Consider the following 20,242-nt stretch of genomic DNA (forward strand, 5'->3'; position numbering starts at 1 on the left):
GGGGCTCGGTCATTTTACTTTCTTAGGTGCGTGGTACTGGTAAGCTTTAAAGCTTCTCGTTCATAAATACGGCGTAAATTTCAAAATATGGCAAAAGTGTAATTTTCAGTGTCAGCCAGTTTCTTCTATTTTTCTCCTAGCTAGCTAGCTTAAACAAGTCGCATGCAAACTACGTCCTGCTCACTCGGCGCCGGCCGGTAAGTGGGTTGTAACCTGGGGTTGGCTTCGTGGCAAAGACACTGTATAATCTCTTTGACGGATTCTATGAGACTGTTAAACCGGACTCCAGGAAAGCGTTGAGTTGGAAGTTTTTTCTTGCGTGATTTGGTGCGAGAGTTCAGGCTTGGCGGTTGATGGAAGGGGAGGCTCCCTGCAACACCTCACATCTGCAGTTAACTTCTCCGTTCCCCTCATCCTCTTCGTTCCATCACCTTCCACCCACTTGACGTTTTACCTTTCTCTTTTTTCTTATCCTTCCACTCTTTGTGCTATTACAACCATCATCTCGCTAGTTTTGACCTTCAGTTCTCCCAATGGCGCACTTTCGCGGTGCTCATGGCGAAATGCCCAAGGCCTTCTCTCCACCCATCACCCTCCAGCTCGGCGGCCAGCCCCAACACCGGATTCAGGTGAATCCGACGTAAGTGAATTAGAAGCTGGGACACAGGTCCTTGAGGCTGGGACACAGATCCTTGAAGCTGGGACACAGATCCTTGAAGCTGGGACACAGATCCTTGTACAGGGAGACTAATCATGCGAAGTACCCCAGGAAAGCCTATCGTCGGACCACACCATCTTACCCAATCGCAGTCAATCTGTGTCATCTGCAACGATCCCAACCCTCGAAACTACGGACGCTGCAAGTCTGCTGCCTACTGCTCGCGCGTCTATCAAGAGGCGGACTTCCCCTCCCATAAACTAGTCTGCAAACAAGCTGCAAATTTGGGGGCTCGCCCATCCGAGGAACACAAACGGGCCATATACTTTCCTGTGGATGCACTCAAGCCGGAAGTCGTCTGGATCCAATGCTGGCGTAGCCCCTATGGCAAGGACATGGTTGTGACAGTACCTTTCATTGGAGACCGTCGCGAAGACGAGTATATCCAAGTTAACCAAGTCAGAGGCAGACAACTTGGCATGGGATACGTAGCGGGTCGCAACGCTACCAAGGGCTACTGCCTTAATGTGGTTTACCGCGACCACTTCCGAAATAAGGGGTCTTATCGTAACCAGAGCCTTGAGAATTCCCTTGGTACTTCCGGCGAGTTCGTTACTCCCTGCCGCGGACCGCTACTTGTCTATCGTGAGATCCCTGGAGAACGCATTGAAGATATAACACTGTCCGACTTTCGCCATGCCCTGGATCACTTTGAACAATATCGCATTAGTGTAGATTTCCCAAACCCGCCTCCTTCAACTCCACTCGCTGTTCGTGGTGCAAGACTCTACAGTGTTGCTGAAAAATACAACGAAGACCCTAAATTATGTCGGTCTTGAGGGATAGTGTACCGTGAATCGCGACGACCAATGGCTCTCTCTCACCCCTTTCACTCAAGCTAGGAATGCCGCTTCTTCTTTTCCAGTATCCTGCCGAGACTCACCCGCCTGGCTTAGATGAAGCTACGTGCCTCGGTAACTGTTACGCCTTACTCCTAATGCTTGAACTCGACATTGCCAGTCCTACCTGGGGCGGGCTGCCTCCTGCTTGAAGACGTAAAAGACCTGAACCTACACAATTTGAGGAGAATGTGCAACTTCGCTCTCGAGGTCCTATTCCCCAAGGTCCTGAGTGCTTGGGAGAAAGTTGTGTACGCGCAGACCATGGGCGGGGCCTCTATGGCTCTCAAGCAGGATGTCTTGGATATTATCACCTGGGATAACGTTTTGATGAATGAAGCAAAGCTCACTATTACCGAAGAGGAACGTTGGGCGATTTAGCCTGGTCTTTACGTACACGTCTGGTGGTCGTTCCTGGTGTCTTTCACAAGCATTTCCGAATGCATGCTACTTGTTCCTTCTTGCTATCAGGTCGGAGATTCTGAAGCTTCCAGCGGACATGGCGTCCATGATAGCATGGCTGATTCGGGGAACAATCTCATGACAGCAATGATGTATCTAAAGACTTGAGCCCGTTTGTTTCTCTTGCTATCAAAGCCAATAAAATGTGACCCGCAATAGCATTTCCAGAGATTCCCGCTTGCTGAAGTTCCCCCATTTCCGCAAGCTTTCGATTCTACCCTTGCGCTTTGGCGACCTGCGTAGCGGGAATGAAAACGAAAAAGGATTCTCAATCGCCCTGGAAGAAGCGTATCTGCCCTTGGTAGATTCCACGAATAGCACTCGCTCAATCTTCTAGGTAGGTTGGTAGGGGCCGCGCAGCCGCTGCATCTTTTCCAAGTCGAGCTAGCCAGGATAATCTCAGAGTTTCTTGTAGACCAGGCGCTTATTCTTCATTTAATCAATGACCAGTGACAATCTACCCTTCAACCCCATTGATTTAACAATCAGGAGAGATCTGGGTCGGGCATTGTTTGTTGGCTGCGCAGGCGAGCAATTCACTCTGAGGCGAGTCTTGGCGCCTCACTGGGGAGAAGCGAAGGCCTCCTGCCACAACACAACACACCTTCCTTCCCTCAACAACCTTCGCCCGATCAAGCTCCTTCTCGATTTGCCCATCACAACTTCCCTTCTTGTGGCAAGCAGCTCAAGTTTCCAATAGTTCGTTGGCCTCAAATGTCAGACCAACTATTCAGCGATGGCCAGCTGGCCGAACTTTCGAACATCCTTGCGAACCTCAACCCAAACTGCACCGTATTCTCGCCAGATGACTTGGAGTCAAGTGAGGAAGATGACAGCGCAGCTGGGTAAGTCATATCTTCCATAAGAGACGTTGGAACTAACAACTATCGTAAAGCCCCGAAACTGCCACCGACGCAACGCCGAAGTACGACAAAAAGGACGACATCTGCACCATTTGCAATGCCCCAAACGCTCGTCTCTGCTCCCGCTGCCACAGCGCCTCCTACTGCTCTCAGCTCTGCCAGAGAATCGACTACCCGCTTCACAAAATGTTGTGCCGAGACGTTGCGGAGGAGGGTCCGAGGCCTGCTGGGCATATAAGAGGCATCTACTTCCCCGTCGATGGAAACAAGCCCGAGATAATTTGGGTGCAAATCAAGCGCACAGAACCTGGAAAGGGAGCCCAGCTGAAATTCTTGCTACCCGATGGAACGGACTTTTTCTCTCAGTTGCCCTACGAAGTCATCGACGAAAATCAAGTTCGGTGCCGACAGTCCGGTATAGGCTACTCGCGCGGTTTACGCAACCTCAAAAATGAAGGCTACGCTATTGCTTTGTTCTGTAAGAATGAGACGCAATATGCACCCAACAGCAATAAGAGCTTTCAGGCTTGCTTGACCACTCCTGAATCATACAGCCATCCCTTCCGGGGGCCTATGATTGCTGTTAGACTGATTCCAAAGAATTGGTGCGATGACATGACATTGGCTAGCTTCAGGGACGTTATTGACCACATTGAGAGGTTCCGCACCAAGTGTTGTGCTAAGAGCATCCAAAGACTGTCCTTCGGCACTGCTACCCATCCCCGCGGCGTCAAAATCAGCTGCAATGGCGAACGTAGCCGAGGGGATGCACCCTACGTCTCCGTCTCAGCGAGCAAAGTTCCATGGATATCAGGCAGCAAAGGGTCTCTATCCGCCACGTCGGCCAAGCTCGGGATCGCTATTCGCCTGTGGAAGTATCCAATTCCAGATTACGACCTGAATCGAGGCAATCAGGACGCCGCTTTCTTGATGAAGGAGCTCGACCCGAAGAAAGAGACATGGGGATGGGCACCTCAGTACTGGGATCTTAGCATTGGCAATGTGTTCGCCCTGCGCGATGACGGGAAGGACCTCAGCGTGCGGGAGATCGAGATACTCTGCACATTTGTTACTAAAGACGCCCAGCCAGTAATTGGTATGGCCCTGGACAAGTCACTCATCGCGTACGAGGAAGCGATGGAGACTTCCGCGGAGCCGGACATGGATGAGCTCGAAGATAAGTGTGCCGCCTTCAGGAAGGAGGCGTTGGACTTTATCACACGCGAAAACATGCTGAAGTTGCGCGGATAAACGCCGTCGGCTCCTGAGGGTTATTAGACGTGGTCTAGTGAACATGTTTTGGTTTTCTTACTGACGGGCGAGGCTTTTTTAATGGAAGAGCGGAGCACAACAACTCCGATCCTCTGCTAAGACTCGTTGCCAATAGTCCCCTTTCGTTATTTCTCTCGAAGCACAAGCGCGATGGGAGGTCGTGGGCCTTGGATTGTTTCGAAGATACAGCATTGGTGCCGAGACTTGGTAAAGTCGGACACGAAGAGCGTTCATCCTTCATTTGCGTTTTCTATTGCCACTCAGCTAGTGAAGACAATAAACCGCCATCCATCTCTTTCTCTTTGCACCTTTGCCCCGTATCGTGTAGCGCGCGTGAGAATGTCCGGCAAGAGTCCTGCAATTCAATGCTTATGGTGTTTATCGATGGGTTTTGGACGGGACTCAAGGTTCAAAGCAAAAAGCCAGACCAGACCGGTATGGGTTTGCCCCCGTTGCTCGCACTCCTACGGATGAAACTGGAGGTGTCCGACCCCCTTAGCCGGTAGAGGGTTTGAAGATGATTGATAATGACAGCACGATGTATCTAACGATCTTAACCCTTCTTCTTCGCTCTCAAGTGTCCACTTAGCTGGAGCTCGATACTGAATATGGCACTTTTTCTTTTTTCCATCTTAGTCTGGTGACACGTATATTTTGGCTCTGCTTAGCCAACAACAAAAAGCGCTCACATCAATAGGTAACTGTTGGTTGGCTGAGAATTCATTGTATCTGAGTCTTGGCGTGGCACTGGGGAGAACACTTAGTGAACGCTTCGCTGCAACACAACTTCGCTTCCTCCTCTCACCTCCTCCACGCCTCCCTCTCTGACCCTGACCTCCACCCGTTCGTCACTCTTTTCCTCCAGCCCAACAGGACTCAAAGACTTCGAGACTCAGAGTTCCAAATGTCGGATATCGACGAAATCCGTGGCCAGGAAGAGGGGTGTCCGACTTGCTCTCCAACTTGGCCATCAGTGAACTCGACCTCCCAGAGCCAGATGATGACCAGAGAAGCGCAACTAGGTAGGCTACAGCTATTGTGGAATCTGAGAAATACTGAATAACCATGACCTCAAAAGCTCAGGTACTGCTGTCCGCGATCAGCTGCCATACTACGAGAAATCTGAGGACGCCTGTGTTATGTGCAACACAACCACTTCCCGCCAGTGCTCAGTCTGCAAAAGCGCACGATACTACTCCTCCACCTGTCGGTCAGCCGACTACCCGGTCCACAAGCTACTCTGCCGGAAGTTCGCACACCAGGCCCGCAGGCCGTCTCTCAATCATAAAAAAGCAATATTCTTTCCTGCCAACAAGGCCAAACCGCAGATGGTGTGGGTGAAGTGTGAAGGGAGGAGAGGCGAAACTAGCGTGGAATGCGAGTTGCCTGACAAGACGCCCTTCTTTCACGGCAGGCTGGGACGGCATGTCATTGAAGAAACCCGTGTTCGCTGCCGCCGGCTAGGACTGGGATACTCGGAATTTAGGCCCTCTGAAATCGGCTACTTTGTGACTTTCTACTACCGCGATGAGACCGCCTACAACGAGAGCCTCGCCCGCACCCTCGCAGCCTATAGCAGATGTTTGCCCTACCGCGGTCCTTTGCTTGCCGTGCTGCAGATCCCTCATCAGTTCCTCAATAACATGCCCCTTTCAGATTTTAGAGATGTCCTTGATTTCATGGAAAAGTGGAGGGTCGACTGGGATAAAGAAAGCCTCCTTTCGCCCCCCAGAGCTGTGAGAGGTATCAAGATCTCTTGCGGAGGCGAACGCGGTAATGGCGACTCTTCCATGTTTGTCCCTGTCGAGACGCAGACCCTTCCGTGGGTTCGCCAAAGCCACGGCTCCTTGTCAGCGGTTTCGGTCAGACTCGGCATGCCCCTTCGTCTGTGGAGGTACCCTGACCCGGATACCGACGTGAACAGAAGCAACTCCGAAGCTGCGTACTTAATGCGAGCGCTAGACACCAGGAAACCCAACTTTGGCATCGTACCAATGTACTGGGATTTCGAGATTTCAAAATTGGCAGCGTGTTTGTTGTTCGCGAGGATGGCGTCGATCTTGATATAGCCGATCTGCAGAAGATGTGCTCCTTCAATTTCAAGGACGTGGGCGAGAAGATTGTAGGCCTCTACGAGAAGATGGATGAACTTTGGACCCGGATTCAAAGGTCAGGTCAGAACGAGTCACCTAGGACCTGGGAGGAGCTCAAGCGCCAGGAAGAAATTCGAGACCGTGATGAACAGGCGATCCGACAGAGAGTGCTGGACTTCATTACCCGTGGGAACATGCTCAGCATCTACGGATAGAGCCCTCGAGTTCTGTGCGTATATCCCAGGTAGCACTCAAGGTTTATGGCGGACGGTTCCTTGTCGACAACTCTCATTGATTTTTTTGATTCTCTCTCCAGCCCAATCACATCCCCAGCGTTCAAAAATGTCTGAGGTCTCAGAACTCGGCCCGAGAGTCAAGCGGTGGAAGGAATGTACCTAATGATCTCGCTGAATTTTTCTTTCCCTTAGCTGATGAATGTCAACAATTGTCATCCAAACCATTCCTCTACCGCTGCTCACGATCATAGTCTCGACTGCGGTATATCAACGCGCAGGGCTACCTACCTCCCCAGGCTGGTCGTCTCCATTGGTTCCCTCGAGACATATGAATGGCACAGGAGCCACGCGCTGGTATGACTGATCATTAATGCCTAATTCCTTACACATCTCTTGCGGAGGATCTATTGAGTTAGCTGGCTCCATATCTGCTCTAAAGCCGCGACGCCTCATCTACGGCCAGGGACCCCAACTGCCACTGGTCCATCCAACATGCATACACATCGATTTCCATAGGCGAAGCCCAGGCAGCGCTATCTCGCTAGTGAGCAGTACTCTACTCGAGGTACCAATTGGAAACTTCAACATAACTCAGACTCTCATAAAGCAAAACACCTAACAAACACTGGCAAAGCTATTACAACAATAAGTCCAGGAACTCAGGTACGGCGTGCGACTCCCTCCCCATTACAGCAAATTACACTATGTTTACACACTCTCACTTCCTCCTCCACGTCCCCGTCTTAGGCATCTTCCGCCTCGGCCGCGAATCCGCCTCAGGCTCGTCGTTCGCAACAGCTCCAGCTTCAGCCGCGACGGCGTTCCCCTCACCATCCACTCTCCGCCGCCTCACAGGTCTGGAGGCCCCCTTCGCCGTCGGCCGCTGCGAAGGACCAGCTTCCACGGCATCATCATCCCCAGTACCATCCGCGCTCCTCTTTCTCTTCCCGGTCCCCTTCGCCCGGGGCGGCTGCTCCTCCTGCGCAGCAGGCTGCTCCACCTCCTCCTGCACAGAAGGCCCAGCCTCCACGACATCCTCACCCTCATCCTCACTACCCTCGACAGCCCTCTCCCTCTTCCCGATCCTAAGGGTCCCGACAGCCGCCCCCCTCGCCCTCTTCGTCCGAACGGGCTCCGGCTCAAAGTGCACATCCTCCCCGTCAAGCCTCGTCTCAACCACAATCTCATCCTCAAGCTCCCTCTTCTCCTCGCCGCTGATCCACCCCCACTTCACGGCCGACTCCAACAGGATCGAAAGCCAGCTCCGCTCGAACCGCAGAACACACGCCGCCGCGACTTTCTTGAACGCCAGGTGCGTCACGGCTTTGCCCTCGGGGATCTCGATCTCCTCTTTGTCGGTCCAGGGCCGCGTCAGGAACCCGGCTTCCATCTCGCGTGTTTCGTAGTTGCAGGTGAACCCGGAGTCGTTGGGGCGGGTTGGGTCTGCGCTGTGGATGTGCACGAATGTCCAGAGTTCTACGGTTAAGGTTCGGTCTGTGTATGTTGGGCCGTAGGCTAGGACCCAGTGGTTTGCCTCGTTGGGGTCCGTGGGGGCTGTTAGGATTATGAGCTTTGAGGCCTTGGGGATGGGGTTTGTTCGCTTCATGGTTGTTATTCTTGATTTGATGAGTGTTTCTCTTGATGTCTTGAGTCTTGGTGTGTGGGTATGATGGGAAATGATAATGGTATTTCTGATTTCATGACTTCCTGATCCGGAGGATGATGGAGGGTTTTTATAGACTATTTTGACTATGGTGTTTCGTCCATGTTTATGCCTGGGATGCGACATGTATCATTCTCCTCACAGCACTCACAGCGCTGTCTCGATAACTTTGATGAAACGTCCAAATGGAACGTCTACGAGACTGGCGGAGTCTCAACCGCGCTTAATAGTATTTTCATGTCTATGTTGTCGGTCAAGGTAGATAAAGCCATGGGATGCGACATGTATCATTCGCTTTACATCACTCGCGGCGCTATCTCGATAGCTTTCATCGGATGTCTAAATGGAACATCCTCGAGGCGGCAGAGTCTCAAGGTGGTTCAATATTCTTCCAGTCTGTCAATTCTCCAGTGGTGGCTCAAACATTTACCTCCCATCCAGTATCAACTCCTTCCCGAGCCATGCGCATGGTACTTATTATGGCAATATCTGGAGTTCAACGCATGGACTGGCCTCTTTCAGTCCCGCTTTGTTTTCCGGAAACTACAATGCAATTCTGACACACGATGTGTAGGGCAGAGTATCAGTGCCCGTCTGGAAACAAGCGCTTCTTGCCTCTTTATTCTCGAGAAAACGGATACAATGCCAACCACGATTCTCGGATTCATGCTTGTGGCGGACATCGGCGCTTGTAGCGTGCGTCTGGCAGCCTTCATGAAGGGAGAAAATAGACATGAATCAGAACCAGTCTCAGGCTTAAAAGCATCCCATACATATCCGGCTAGCAGAAAGCAAATTAGCGAGGGTTTACTATTAGTTCCGGCCCGCAGCTTTGCACTACGCATGCTGCACCGTCCAGCCTCTCGCCGTCCTAGAGGAATTAAAGCCAGCGCGGCTTGTATGAAAGTAAAGTAGGCAGGAGCCACAATTAAGATATTCCTGGAACAAGGAGGGAGACTGGTTGATTTTCTAGAAGTTGCTTTTTAATTCCTGCTCTACAGTACGTATGGCAGTCTCCCTCGACAAGAACTGCTTACGGGACACAGAGGACTGAGAAAAAGTATAGCTACTTTGAAGGAAGATTTCTAAGTTCATGGATAGACTAAGATCGCATAGTCCTCCAGCAGGACGTTCTTATTAGGCATTATCCCGTATAACTAACTAGAGAGTACATACTTGGGGTTCAGACTCAAGCACAAAAAAAGAGATAAGCAAAACAGGTAGCGAGCGACAAAGTTCCGGTTGCAATCCGTCTTCCAGTCCAGTCAAGAGAAAGTCGAGCCGCTAAAGACGTGCAGCATCTTAACCAGCAAGCCCTAATCCAATCAACGCCCGCGCTCCTCCGCATCCCTCGCGCTCCCCTCCTGCTCCCTCAAATTCCGCTCAAGACTCGCATTCAAATCCACATACTCAAGCGCCACACCCCCAGCCCCCACAGGCCCCCGATCCTCATCAGCAACAGGCCTCGTAAACCACAGCGCATCCAACGTGTCCGCCTCCCACTGCTCCACAAATTCCCACTCCACCAACTCCCGCAGAAACGGGCCCTGCCAGCGCCTCTCCATCGCGCCGTCTTCGTTCGCCTGCCGTACAGAGCGCAGGAGGAGCTCGACGATGTCGAAGTGCACGTCGGCGGGGTACCAGCAGATTCGGTGGATGGAGGAGTACGTGTGCCAGGGTCGGCGGGGGCGGCGCAGGATTTGGGTGCCTTCTTCCACGACCAGCTGCGGGCCTGGGCCAGCGCTGGGACCGGAGTTGTGGATATATAGACACGAGGCTTCTGTTGAGCCTCGGAATCTTGTTGGCGGGCAGACGAAGGTCCATTGGTGGGGTTCGGATTCCGTAGCTGTGCGGTGGATGAAGAGATAGAGCCATCTGTTGCCTTGGGACGCCATCGTGGTGACTCGTGATGGAAACTGAGACGAAACCGTTGATTATCTGGTCGTATCATGGTTGCAACGCGGGTGGACGCATTGTGATATTTATAGCCGGGGTTTGGTTTCGAGATATAATAATGAAGCCATTGTTATTTATTGGCTTCGATGGCTCGCATTGTCAACGTTTCTTTGTGTGCTTGATAGTAAGACATATTCTCGTCTGCATGAGTATCAGGTGTATAAATAGGTCCTTTATTTAAAACAATGTTTATGGTAGTTAACAAAGGAATAAACAAAGGGATCTTTGAGATTTGCGAGTAGTTCAGGACGCATATTAGGCCTCTTGAAAAGAAGGCTAGGTTACTTGGAAGTACGAGATCAGGTTTTGGGGAGTATGCGTGTATAGATGTAGTAAATCGCGATGCACACAGCCTGGACAATTGTTCCATGGCCCAGAACTTCACTTTTACACGAGGAGCATTAGTTAACTGGAAAAAAGAACCAAGGCGGCTGTATCAATATTAGCACTGCACATCTGTTCCCTGCTGACTATGGCCTAGTCTTCACGCAGTACACACCATTGGTAGTGTGTAGGCCAAGTCCTAGAAAGGACATAAGCTGTTTACTTCGCAAAAGCAAGGACGGCGTCTCCAACTAGGGAGTACACAGCTACATGTGGGTGTCGAGAGTATAAGAGTCTAAATAACAAGAAATGGCATTCTAAATGAACAACTGACTATTGGATACCCTTCGATCAGGCATACCACTCTATCTAGGTATTTATTTCTATTTCTCACTTCCGTGGTAAGCCAAGCAATAAAACAGAACGCGACACAAACAACAAACAAAAAGAGACAAGATAGTTAGTCCAGAAACTCATCACGGATCGGGCGAATATGAACAGTCCCGCCCCGAACAGTCCGATAAGCACCGGGCTGCAGCGCGTTGACTTCCTCACTGGTCATAGCATCGAGGTCCAAGAGGTCCTCCTCGGCCACGTCGACGTTAACAACGTTGTCCTCATACTCATCATCATCGAGGTCCCCGAAGTCGTCATACTCGCCCCCCTCCTCATCATAATCCCCCTCCAGCTCCAAGTCCCGACGCCTTGCCCTCAGAAAGCCATCCCGCATCCGCCTCGCTTCCGCGCGTATATCCGCCCAGTGGTCCTCCACCTCTTCACTCCCCTCTTCGGACCCCCCGTTCGCAGGCCCAGCCGCAGCCGCAGCCGCACCAGGCGCAGGGATCTCCCCCCACCGCACCATATCCTCCTGCTCCTCGCGGCGCTCGCGCTCGCGCTCCTCCGCCCGGATCCGATTGATCACGCGGCTTCGCCGCAGGTTCGTCCAGACGTGGTGGCGGCCCCCGGGGACGCGCCGCGCGTACCCGGCCGCTTCGGCGCGCAGCACCAGCACGCGGTTGAGGATGCGCATTACTATCCTGGGGATCCAGCCCCACTCGCGCAGCACGCGCGTGAACGGGCGCCGCCACGCCGTCCGGTCGGGGTCGCGGATTGTGAAGTTCACGGAGTTGGTGATGGCTTGTTTGAGGCGCTCGTGGGTTAGGATCGGGTACTCGCAGATCCGGTGCACGCTGGAGTACGAGTCGTAGCGCATGATTGCGTCGTTTTGCAGCGTGCCGTGTTCGAGTGTTAGCGGTGAGCCGTCGTTCGCGTTGTGGATGGACATTGTTTCCCATTGGCCCGGGGCGAGGTCGCTTGGGGCGAAGCAGATGGTCCATTTGTGGGGGGCGTCTTCGTCTTTTTCCATGTGCACGAAGATGAAGAGGATGCGGTTGTTGGGGTTTGGGGGGCCGCGGGTTCTGGGGAGGGGGGCCAGATCGGCGGCGGTTTGTGTGCCGATGGCGGCACGGGCCGCGGGGCGTGCACGGCGTGCACGGGGTGGTTGGGGTATAACGGGTGTAGGTGGCATTGTGGTGGCGTTGGTGGGAATGTTGGAAATGTTGATGGGTTTCGTGGGTTGATACCTGTCAACCTTTAGAATAAGAGGCTCGGTAGGAGAGTCAATCGAGTGTTTCTATCGAGGATGGGATGAACGATGTGATGGATAGTTTTGCAGTGTATTGGAGACATTTATATACCCATCCTCTTACTCTGTCTCTTAAAATAACCCTCCTGTTACTCTCTAATGACAAGGGCTTGTTCATCTTTTCAGGTTTCAATGTCAAGTCTCATCTCTCTCACGTCGCAGTGAATGGGACACTGCACAGGTCAAAGTGTACTAGATTGAGACTTGTATCAGTTAATTATTATGACCCTGTATGACACTTGGTCATCAAAGCGTACTAGTTTTAGATTCATATCGTCAATTATTAGGAGGCTGTATGGCACTCGGTGGCCGAAACATTCATGTCTATTTTAACCAGAATAACAATGAACTTGACGGGGAACTCAACAAAGACCGATACAGAGGCGTCTATTCTCGAGCGTACCGTGTTTGCTGCCTTTGACCAGGACGAGACAACAGACTTGTTTCATAGTTTCTTTGTGAATGCCCGTTCCGTCTATACTTAGACTTTGTTGCTTAAACAGTCTACTAGGACCATACGATATGGCAAACCGGTAATCATAGATTTGTATCGAGGCTACAGGGAATGCCTTACCTTATCGGACGCTGTAGTTGGAAGTTTTGAGCGGCAGGTTCACAGCTCCGGTGAGGTGAGGGTCTTTGTAGGAGTGTGACTATGTAGTAGATGCCCAATCCCAACTTATGGTTACCGCCATTGTTTTTATGCCTCTTCGGTTTATGTTTCGATTGGGTTCATGCTGTGGGACTGCGGCTGGTCTTGATGAGCCTTCGTGCTGGTAATAGCCTTTACTATTCTTGATATACTATCGAATCTTATTGCATCACTTTTGCTCAGAATTTCCCTGAGCTATTTGAGATGTGCCTAACTTATTGAGATGGAGTCGACGCTGTCCGATGTTCCTTCTTCCCAGATAACGTACGATATTTATCTGTCTAGATCGAAGCCTCGCAGTGAGAGCAAGGCTGAGGTCTTTTCATTGTGGAGTTACCTGTCAACGCTTATCCTTGCGAGGTTGCAAACGGCAAGCCCGAGTGTTTATTAGGGTATTATCTCCAAGCATCCGGCCGAGTGAGTAACGGAACTAGTTGCCCTGCTGAGAAGATAATACTGCAAAGGCAACTGCAAAGGCAACTACGCTGGACTCGCAAGACAGGGATATTACCTTTAGATCCCATGCCGTACTCATACCTGCCTAGTGCGTCAAACACCGGGTCCCATAACATAAGTCTCATGATCCCCCCTATGATGTGTTCGCGTAGACTAATCTAGTACTCTTCGTTGAGTTTGCCTAGACTGTTCGTAAGTGAGGTCAGTTCGGATCGCCTTAACGGCAAAGAACTGCAACACGTATGATGAAGCAAGGAGTCCCTAAATGCCTAACCAGGAAGCGCAGGGATTTCGGGAGTTGCCTGAGGGACCTGCTGACTTTGTTAGCAAGCAAAGGGCAGAGAAATGTTGAATTACAGGGAGAAACCCCCCGAGTACGCGTTTGCGCCATGCAGTCCGAGAGTTCAGAGGGTTGGGGCAAACTACGGACCTTGGGCACTTAGTAGGCCTGCTGAGAATGAGTTAGGGCTTGCTGTCAACGTGACTTACTTTCTCAGAGCCCCACTTCATACCACAGTCTTGGACATTTGCGCGATTGGGATGCTACGACATATTCTGGATTTATTAACACTGATAAATGATTGTATTAATTAAAACTATGGTCTGGATCAAGAAGAAAGTTCCCAAACGAGCGTGGTAGGCATTCCGCCAAAACACTAAAAAATGGACCAGGTACAAGCACTCTACCGAAGCACAGTGCTCACCCTTACTCAGCACATCATGTAGCAGAAGACAACAGCGTCACCAAGGCCAAACACCGCTGAAGGCTGACTCGCTTAAATCTCCATAGGATGATCCCCTTCCCCGTTCCCCATGCGGAAAGCCGGAACATGGAACCCCCCCATATCAAGCAAGCGCTCATCAAAAACCGCCATGGACTCAACAACCGCCTTCAACTGGCGCGCCAGACCCTCGGTCGCTTCACGCCCTGAAGCCACGGAATGATTCGCAAGGAACCCCATCTCCACCAGCCGCGAAACAATAACACCATAGTCCCCCTCGTCCATAACCCTATTCTCCCGCCGCACCTTATCAAACAGCGCGCCTAGCTTCTCCTCCTCTCCGCGCCCCGCAAGCTCACGCAGACGTCCCTGCTTCTTCGCGCGCTCGTAGAGCATGCGCGCCTGGGCCTGGACTTCGTCCATGCTGCGCTCCAGGGCGGGAAATGTGCCGATGAGGGTGGGGGTCGGCGTGGCGCGGATGGGCGGGGCGTCGGTGAAGGTGAGCTTGTAGGGGGCGAGGGTGCGGCGGTCGTCGTTGGACAGTGCGCGCTGGATGGCGAGGTAGCTTGCGTTGTCGACGTAGCCGGATTCGACGAAGGTTAGGGTTAGTTGCGGGTTTGGGTTGTTGCGGGTGCGGGGGGTGAGGTGGGCGTGGATGTCGTAGTTGGAGGTGGTGGTGGACATTTGCATGGTGGAGGAGGTGCGTCCGGAAGACATGGTGGGTGGTATTTGGATCTGCGAGAATGTTTGGATCTGGAATCCAAACGATGTTGCTGAAGATGGAATGGGGAGTTGGGGTGGTGTTTACTCGGTTTATATGTCTTAAGATGTCTTTGTATATGTATGTGTGAAAGACGTTGTTCTTGTAAAGGCCTGGAGTGTCCATTGTGAATAAAGGCCGACTCCTTTTGTTAACAAGGGTCTTTGTGAACTGTACCACTCTATTGTGACAATGAACCAAGAGCGCGTGACTGGGCTCTTGCTTTGAAGAGTGAAGGCGCAGGGTATATGTGAGAATTGATGTTGCGCTGAAGGCTATGCCTGCTTTGGCTGTGAATTGACAAAGGCCAACTACAAAGCGTTTGTTTTGTGGAGTATATCTGCTTTGTTACAACAAGTGAATGAAGAGTCGACAAAGTACTAGCCAAACACGCCGTCCAATAGCAGGGGCACCTGGTTTGATTCTTATTAATACAATCGGACGCCTTTGAAAGGCTTTGTTATAAGGCCTCTTTGTGTATTGGTCATGCGTGCCTTGATGCCCAGGGGCACGCAGAAATTGTCATGTAAGGTGTCTGGCTTGAACAAGACACAAAGATTGAGATCAGGTAGGAGCGCAATTTTATTATCACGAATCTAGCACATTGAGTGGACGGCCTAATGCATAACGGTATACTCTGTCCTGCCATCATTCTAACGATCATGCACTGTTACTTCAGCTCAGGGGGGAAGAGTACGCTACAGTGCCCTCGACGGCAGATTTCATATCATCGTCTCAAACTCAGGACCTACTATAATTGCGTTAAAAGAGGAGCAGGTAAATGGAGATAGTTAGTGATGAGGGAGATCACATTTTTGAAAATCAGAGGGTTTACGGAATAATTCGTGGGGTCACAAAGACTCTACATGATGATGCTAGATGCTGATCAATTGAGAAAATGATAAAAAGGATTTGGAACAAGCGTTTTGAACGCGATGTATATATTGAAAGGAAACTATAAACGAGTGTGGTAGACATAAGTCAAAAAAGAACAAGCTTCAACCCCTTAGGCCAATGGCCTTGATTTCAGGAGATGAGGCCTGGCACAATCGGTACCTCCCTAAGCAAGGCAGGTACCACCAGCAAGATATGAAGCGGCGAGCTTACATCTCACGACCCCGCTTCACACCCCGATGGGCACTGGTCACCTCATCCAAGCCCATGTCAGGATGAGGCTGCGCAGCGACCTGAAACGGACCAAAGTCCACAATAGGAGGGGCCTCCGCCGGCGGCGCATCAAACGCAGTCTTCAGCACCCTCGCCAACGCCGCAATCTCGCTCTTCACCTGTTGATGCGAAACAGCCGGATCTCCAGGGCGGCGCACAAGGATCCCACGATCAACGAGGTGCGTCAATATCCCGACGATATCCTCCACCCAAACCGTCTTCAGGGCGGCCGCGACCGAACCCCCCGTCTCCTGCAGCGTGTACATCATAAACCCCCGACGCGGCTGCTGCTCGAGATTAAGCAGATCAAGGACCTGCGAGAGGTCTGCGTCTCGCGCTGCGACTCGGTCGAGGAGCACGCGGTTCGGGAAGGTGTTGATGTCCCAGTCGCGGAGCATGCTGACAACGTACTTTGTGGATGGGTTGGGTCGCGGGGATGGGCCGTGGGCCATGGCGTCTACGGCTTCGGCGGCTGATGAGCGCGTGAATTGCCAGGTTATGGACTTGGTGGTTGGGGGTGGTGGACTGAAGGTGAGGAGGATGGAGGTGTAGGGGCTAGCGGGCCCGGCCGATGCAATGGATGCACTGACCTCGAATGAGGTGATGTGAAGGTAGTTCATGGTAGGCATGTTGAAACTCCGGTCGGACGCTGTTGTCCGAGAACTTTGCTGATGATGGTGGGAAGATTGGACGACAGGTTTTACGGGGTTTATATGTTCGTCCTGTTTTTTGTAAACGTGTAGTAGACGGACTTTGTCAGGGGATTGATAATGCTTCGTTTCCTTTGTCGTTAACACGCAGTGCAGAACAATGTCTTTGAAGCCTGACTAAGATCTTTCACGAATCGCACATCAAAGGTGTTATTTGAGAAAATACAGAGAGTGGCCTTGTTGTCTAGGAACTAACATTGAATAAAGACTTGCCTGTCTTAGTGCCAGGCGATAGTAAAAAATCGACAGTAGAGAGAGAAATAATAGAAGAAAGACTGAAGAGTAAAGGAGAATGGACAAGGAGAATGGACAAAGAATGGATACAAAACATGAAAGACATCCCTAGAAAGGAGAATACAACAGCCAGTCAAAGCCTGTATTGAAGGCCTTTCGAGGATGACTGTACCTAGGATGCATCTGTTGTTGAAAGGGGGACCAAAGTCCAGTGTTTTCGGTGACGAGGAATCGAATTCCGGACATTTTCAAGGCTTCTTTGATCAAGTGAAGTATGTTTCTTTTCCCTTCGTCACACCGGGACTCTCTACCATAATTCATACTGGTGAAAGGGGACATCTAGGTACTATTACATCCATGGTGCCCGAAGTATTGTGTATGTGAGGCCCAGATGGATTAGGCTTACTTTAAGGTGCCGACTAGGTAATTATATATGCAACAAAACTCTCTATTATCACTGACATGGCATTCGAGTTGCTATGGGTACCCTGGCGCCACGGTCTTGCTTTCTGTCTAGTAAAATACATATTACGGAAAAAGAGATATCTATGTGGAATAAAATAGATTGAATTGGATGCTGGGGAATATTGGACCTTAGATTAAACAAGTGCGAAAGGCATAAAGCCAGTAAAAGTCTTACGTAAATGAGCAAGCGACTTGCCCAAGTACTAAGTTCGTCTCCAAGAGCGCCTCTCCGCCCTCCATCAGCTGCAAAAATGCATCTTGCAGCTGGTTCATAAAGTTGGCCCTCATAGTCCGGTCCTCGACACCTCAAACCCTTTCTCAAACCAGCCTTATCCCAAAAACTGGCACTTGACGGACAAGGGGCTTCAATTGACCGATGTACTTGTCCAAGAGAAGAGCCTTAAAGATAGTGAGAAGCCCTCCTTCCTTGATTACCTTTCCAGTCATAAGGACACCGCAGAGAGGTCTGGACCACTTGACCTCTGTTGCGTTGTCGTGGACCTCGAGTCGCAGCTTATAGGTGGACGAAGGAGATCTCAATCTTGGATCCAGCGCGCCCTCGTCCTTGTCCTTCCGTGTGATGCGCCAGGTGGTCGCGCCCTTTCCGCGCTGGGGATGCTCTTTGATGAGTAGGGCTAGTTGGAGGCAGTAGGGGCATTTCACTATATGCAGGACCAGGTGTTTTCGGGTATCGTGAATTCGCTGCGGCGCTTCAGGAAAGGCGCTTTAGATAGAATCGGTAGCGGGAAAGAAAATCTGTTGCGAAGGAGTGTACAGGGTTTATCTATTTGTGCTTCCGTACTCCTTCCCACTGACTGCCAGTTCTTGCTGATTTCGGGCAGGTAAAAGGCATTATGAATGCAAAGGCTGCCTGGTCTGGTTCTTGTTCATGAATGGAATCTTTCATTCGTCACCATTAACAATCAAGAAATGAACAATGACTGTCAACAAAAAATGTATCACCAAATGGACGTCCGGAAGTCGGAGAGACGAATCATGGCTCTCGTCACACTTCACACCCAACGCTGTGTGAACACAAGCAACTCTCTATGCCCTATTTACTTTGAAGGTGAAATCGCTCTCCCATTTCCAAGTCAGTCAAGGATGCCTGCTGATGGTCTCGAAGTAACAGTAGTAGTAGTAGTAGTAGTAGTAGTAGTAGTAGTAGTAGTAGTAGTACCTTAGTGATATTTCACGCCTTGGGGGGAAGAAACAACTGGTTCACACCCCTTGCCAGATCTTGATAGTTTTATAAAGGCAGGCTATACTAGAATAAATATATACTCCCAGTCACGTCTCTGAACCCTAGTGGGTTTACCAAAGGCTCAGCAAAGTGACGAGTAATCAAGGGTTAAACTTTTAAAGTTCCAAAGGCATTATTTTACCAAGTTTCCAAGGTTCTAGGTTTCTTAGTAAACCTTACGTAGGTCCCGTCATTTCTTAGGCGCAAGCTTTAATACCAGGAGTAATGCACGTGGCTAAAACAAAGTTTATCCTGCTTAAAATACTAAAAATACTACTATTAATAGCCCATTTAATATTTAACACTTTTATTAATAAATTATTTTAAATAATAACACTTTTTTTAATAGCCGTAATAATAGTAAATTTAATAAAAATATTTAAAAAATAATAAAAAAATAAATTATATAAGTAATATATAGCCTACCTATGTAAACCTATAATTTATAACCCCTTAATTTTTTAAATTTTTTTTATTATAATAGCTAATATTAAAAATAATAATAATACTATTTTTTTTTATTTATTTACTTACTTACTTACTTTTATATTAACCTTAATTACCTTATTATTTAATTATAGCTCCCACGCCCCCTAGCTTACCTTTTTTTACTTTACCTTATGCTATGCTAGCTATTACTATTATTAATACTTTTATTATAGGTTTTATACTACTACTTTTTTAGGCTTTTTTTTTCCTGGCCTTTAGTCTTTTTTTTATAAATACTTTTTATTTTTAGTTAGTTTGCTAGTAAAATAGCTTTAGTATAAATATTAGTTAATAAAAAATAGGTTTACTTATAATATGCAAAGTATATTTAAGCATGTAAAAATAATAAATTAATTAATAACTTTAATAATTATGTTTATTTAACCCCCGGGTGTAATTACTTTTATTATATTTATAATAAGGGTACTTGCCTCCCCCTACTATTTTATATAAAAAAATATTATTTTTTTATAATAAATAAACCCTAGTAACTATAATAAATACCTTTATTATTAAAATATATTTACTTATTAAGTTAAACTAATAATAAAGGCCTATAAAAAAAATAAGCCCCAAGGTTTATATAATAAAGGTATTAGCTTTAATTATTTAAAAACTTATTTAATTTTTTTTAACTTATTACTAAATAGCCCCTGGCTTATTTTAATAATAGCTAGGATAGTTATTAGTTTATTAATATTTTTTTTTAAAAAATAAGCCTGTCACGCCTTTTTTTTAAAAAAATACTAAGTATAAAAAAAAATACTTAAAAAGGCCCCTGCTCCTGCTCCTAATACTAAATAGTAATTTTTTATTATAACCTTTATTATATAGCTAGTTATTATTTTTTTTTTAAAAAAAATAAAAAAAAAAATTTTAATATTTTAACTTTAATATAAATATAGTCCTTTATTTTAAATTATAATTTAAAATAAGTTTTAATACCAAGCTAGCAGTGTTCCAGCTATAGTTTATTAAATCTTAAAATTTTATAAAAAAATAAAAAAGGTAATTACTTTATTTATAGCCTTAGGTATAATCTTAAAATTTTATAAAATAAAAAATTTTATACCCCTTTAAAGCTATAGGTAATTAATTATAATTAAATAATAGTTTAATAATTTTTTAATAACACTAGCGGTTTATTAAACCTTAAAACCTAGTAAAAAAAAAAAGGTATTTAACTTAGTAAGGTTATTACCTTTTTTTTAAACTAGTAATAAACTAGTATTATTATAGCTAGTTTTTTATAATTTACTAGGGCTTTTTATAC

The 20,242-nt window shown here is 48.5% G+C and overlaps 8 protein-coding genes across 8 annotated transcripts; 3 read left to right on the top strand and 5 right to left on the bottom strand.

Moving 5' to 3' along the window:
* Positions 1–533: 533 nt before the first annotated feature.
* On the top strand, positions 534–1,938 carry DSM5745_04488 (zinc finger MYND domain-containing protein; the record flags this gene model as incomplete). Its single annotated transcript, XM_026746504.1, has 3 exons — positions 534–640; positions 762–1,486; positions 1,679–1,938. The coding sequence occupies 3 exons, from the start codon at positions 534–536 to the stop codon at positions 1,936–1,938; spliced, it is 1,092 nt and encodes a 363-aa protein (XP_026605500.1).
* A 795-nt stretch (positions 1,939–2,733) lies between these two features.
* On the top strand, positions 2,734–4,133 carry DSM5745_04489 (zinc finger MYND domain-containing protein; the record flags this gene model as incomplete). The annotated part of the gene is made up of 2 exons (XM_026746505.1): positions 2,734–2,864; positions 2,915–4,133. The coding sequence occupies 2 exons, from the start codon at positions 2,734–2,736 to the stop codon at positions 4,131–4,133; spliced, it is 1,350 nt and encodes a 449-aa protein (XP_026605501.1).
* A 925-nt stretch (positions 4,134–5,058) lies between these two features.
* Positions 5,059–6,462, top strand: DSM5745_04490 (zinc finger MYND domain-containing protein; the record flags this gene model as incomplete). The annotated part of the gene is made up of 3 exons (XM_026746506.1): positions 5,059–5,176; positions 5,238–6,096; positions 6,183–6,462. The coding sequence occupies 3 exons, from the start codon at positions 5,059–5,061 to the stop codon at positions 6,460–6,462; spliced, it is 1,257 nt and encodes a 418-aa protein (XP_026605502.1).
* A 739-nt stretch (positions 6,463–7,201) lies between these two features.
* On the bottom strand, positions 7,202–8,089 carry DSM5745_04491 (uncharacterized protein; the record flags this gene model as incomplete). The annotated part of the gene is made up of 1 exon (XM_026746507.1): positions 7,202–8,089. One exon carries the CDS (start codon positions 8,087–8,089, stop codon positions 7,202–7,204), a length of 888 nt encoding a protein of 295 aa, XP_026605503.1.
* Positions 8,090–9,471: 1,382 nt separating this feature from the next.
* Positions 9,472–10,041, bottom strand: DSM5745_04492 (uncharacterized protein; the record flags this gene model as incomplete). Its single annotated transcript, XM_026746508.1, has 1 exon — positions 9,472–10,041. The coding sequence occupies one exon, from the start codon at positions 10,039–10,041 to the stop codon at positions 9,472–9,474; it is 570 nt and encodes a 189-aa protein (XP_026605504.1).
* An 845-nt stretch (positions 10,042–10,886) lies between these two features.
* Positions 10,887–11,954, bottom strand: DSM5745_04493 (uncharacterized protein; the record flags this gene model as incomplete). The annotated part of the gene is made up of 1 exon (XM_026746509.1): positions 10,887–11,954. One exon carries the CDS (start codon positions 11,952–11,954, stop codon positions 10,887–10,889), a length of 1,068 nt encoding a protein of 355 aa, XP_026605505.1.
* Positions 11,955–13,955: 2,001 nt separating this feature from the next.
* DSM5745_04494 (uncharacterized protein) lies at positions 13,956–14,618 on the bottom strand (the record flags this gene model as incomplete). The annotated part of the gene is made up of 1 exon (XM_026746510.1): positions 13,956–14,618. The coding sequence occupies one exon, from the start codon at positions 14,616–14,618 to the stop codon at positions 13,956–13,958; it is 663 nt and encodes a 220-aa protein (XP_026605506.1).
* A 1,146-nt stretch (positions 14,619–15,764) lies between these two features.
* DSM5745_04495 (uncharacterized protein) lies at positions 15,765–16,457 on the bottom strand (the record flags this gene model as incomplete). Its single annotated transcript, XM_026746511.1, has 1 exon — positions 15,765–16,457. One exon carries the CDS (start codon positions 16,455–16,457, stop codon positions 15,765–15,767), a length of 693 nt encoding a protein of 230 aa, XP_026605507.1.
* Positions 16,458–20,242: the final 3,785 nt, after the last annotated feature.

This window comes from Aspergillus mulundensis, assembly GCF_003369625.1.
Source record: "Aspergillus mulundensis strain DSM 5745 chromosome Unknown scaffold_3, whole genome shotgun sequence".
Taxonomy (NCBI): domain Eukaryota; kingdom Fungi; phylum Ascomycota; class Eurotiomycetes; order Eurotiales; family Aspergillaceae; genus Aspergillus; species Aspergillus mulundensis.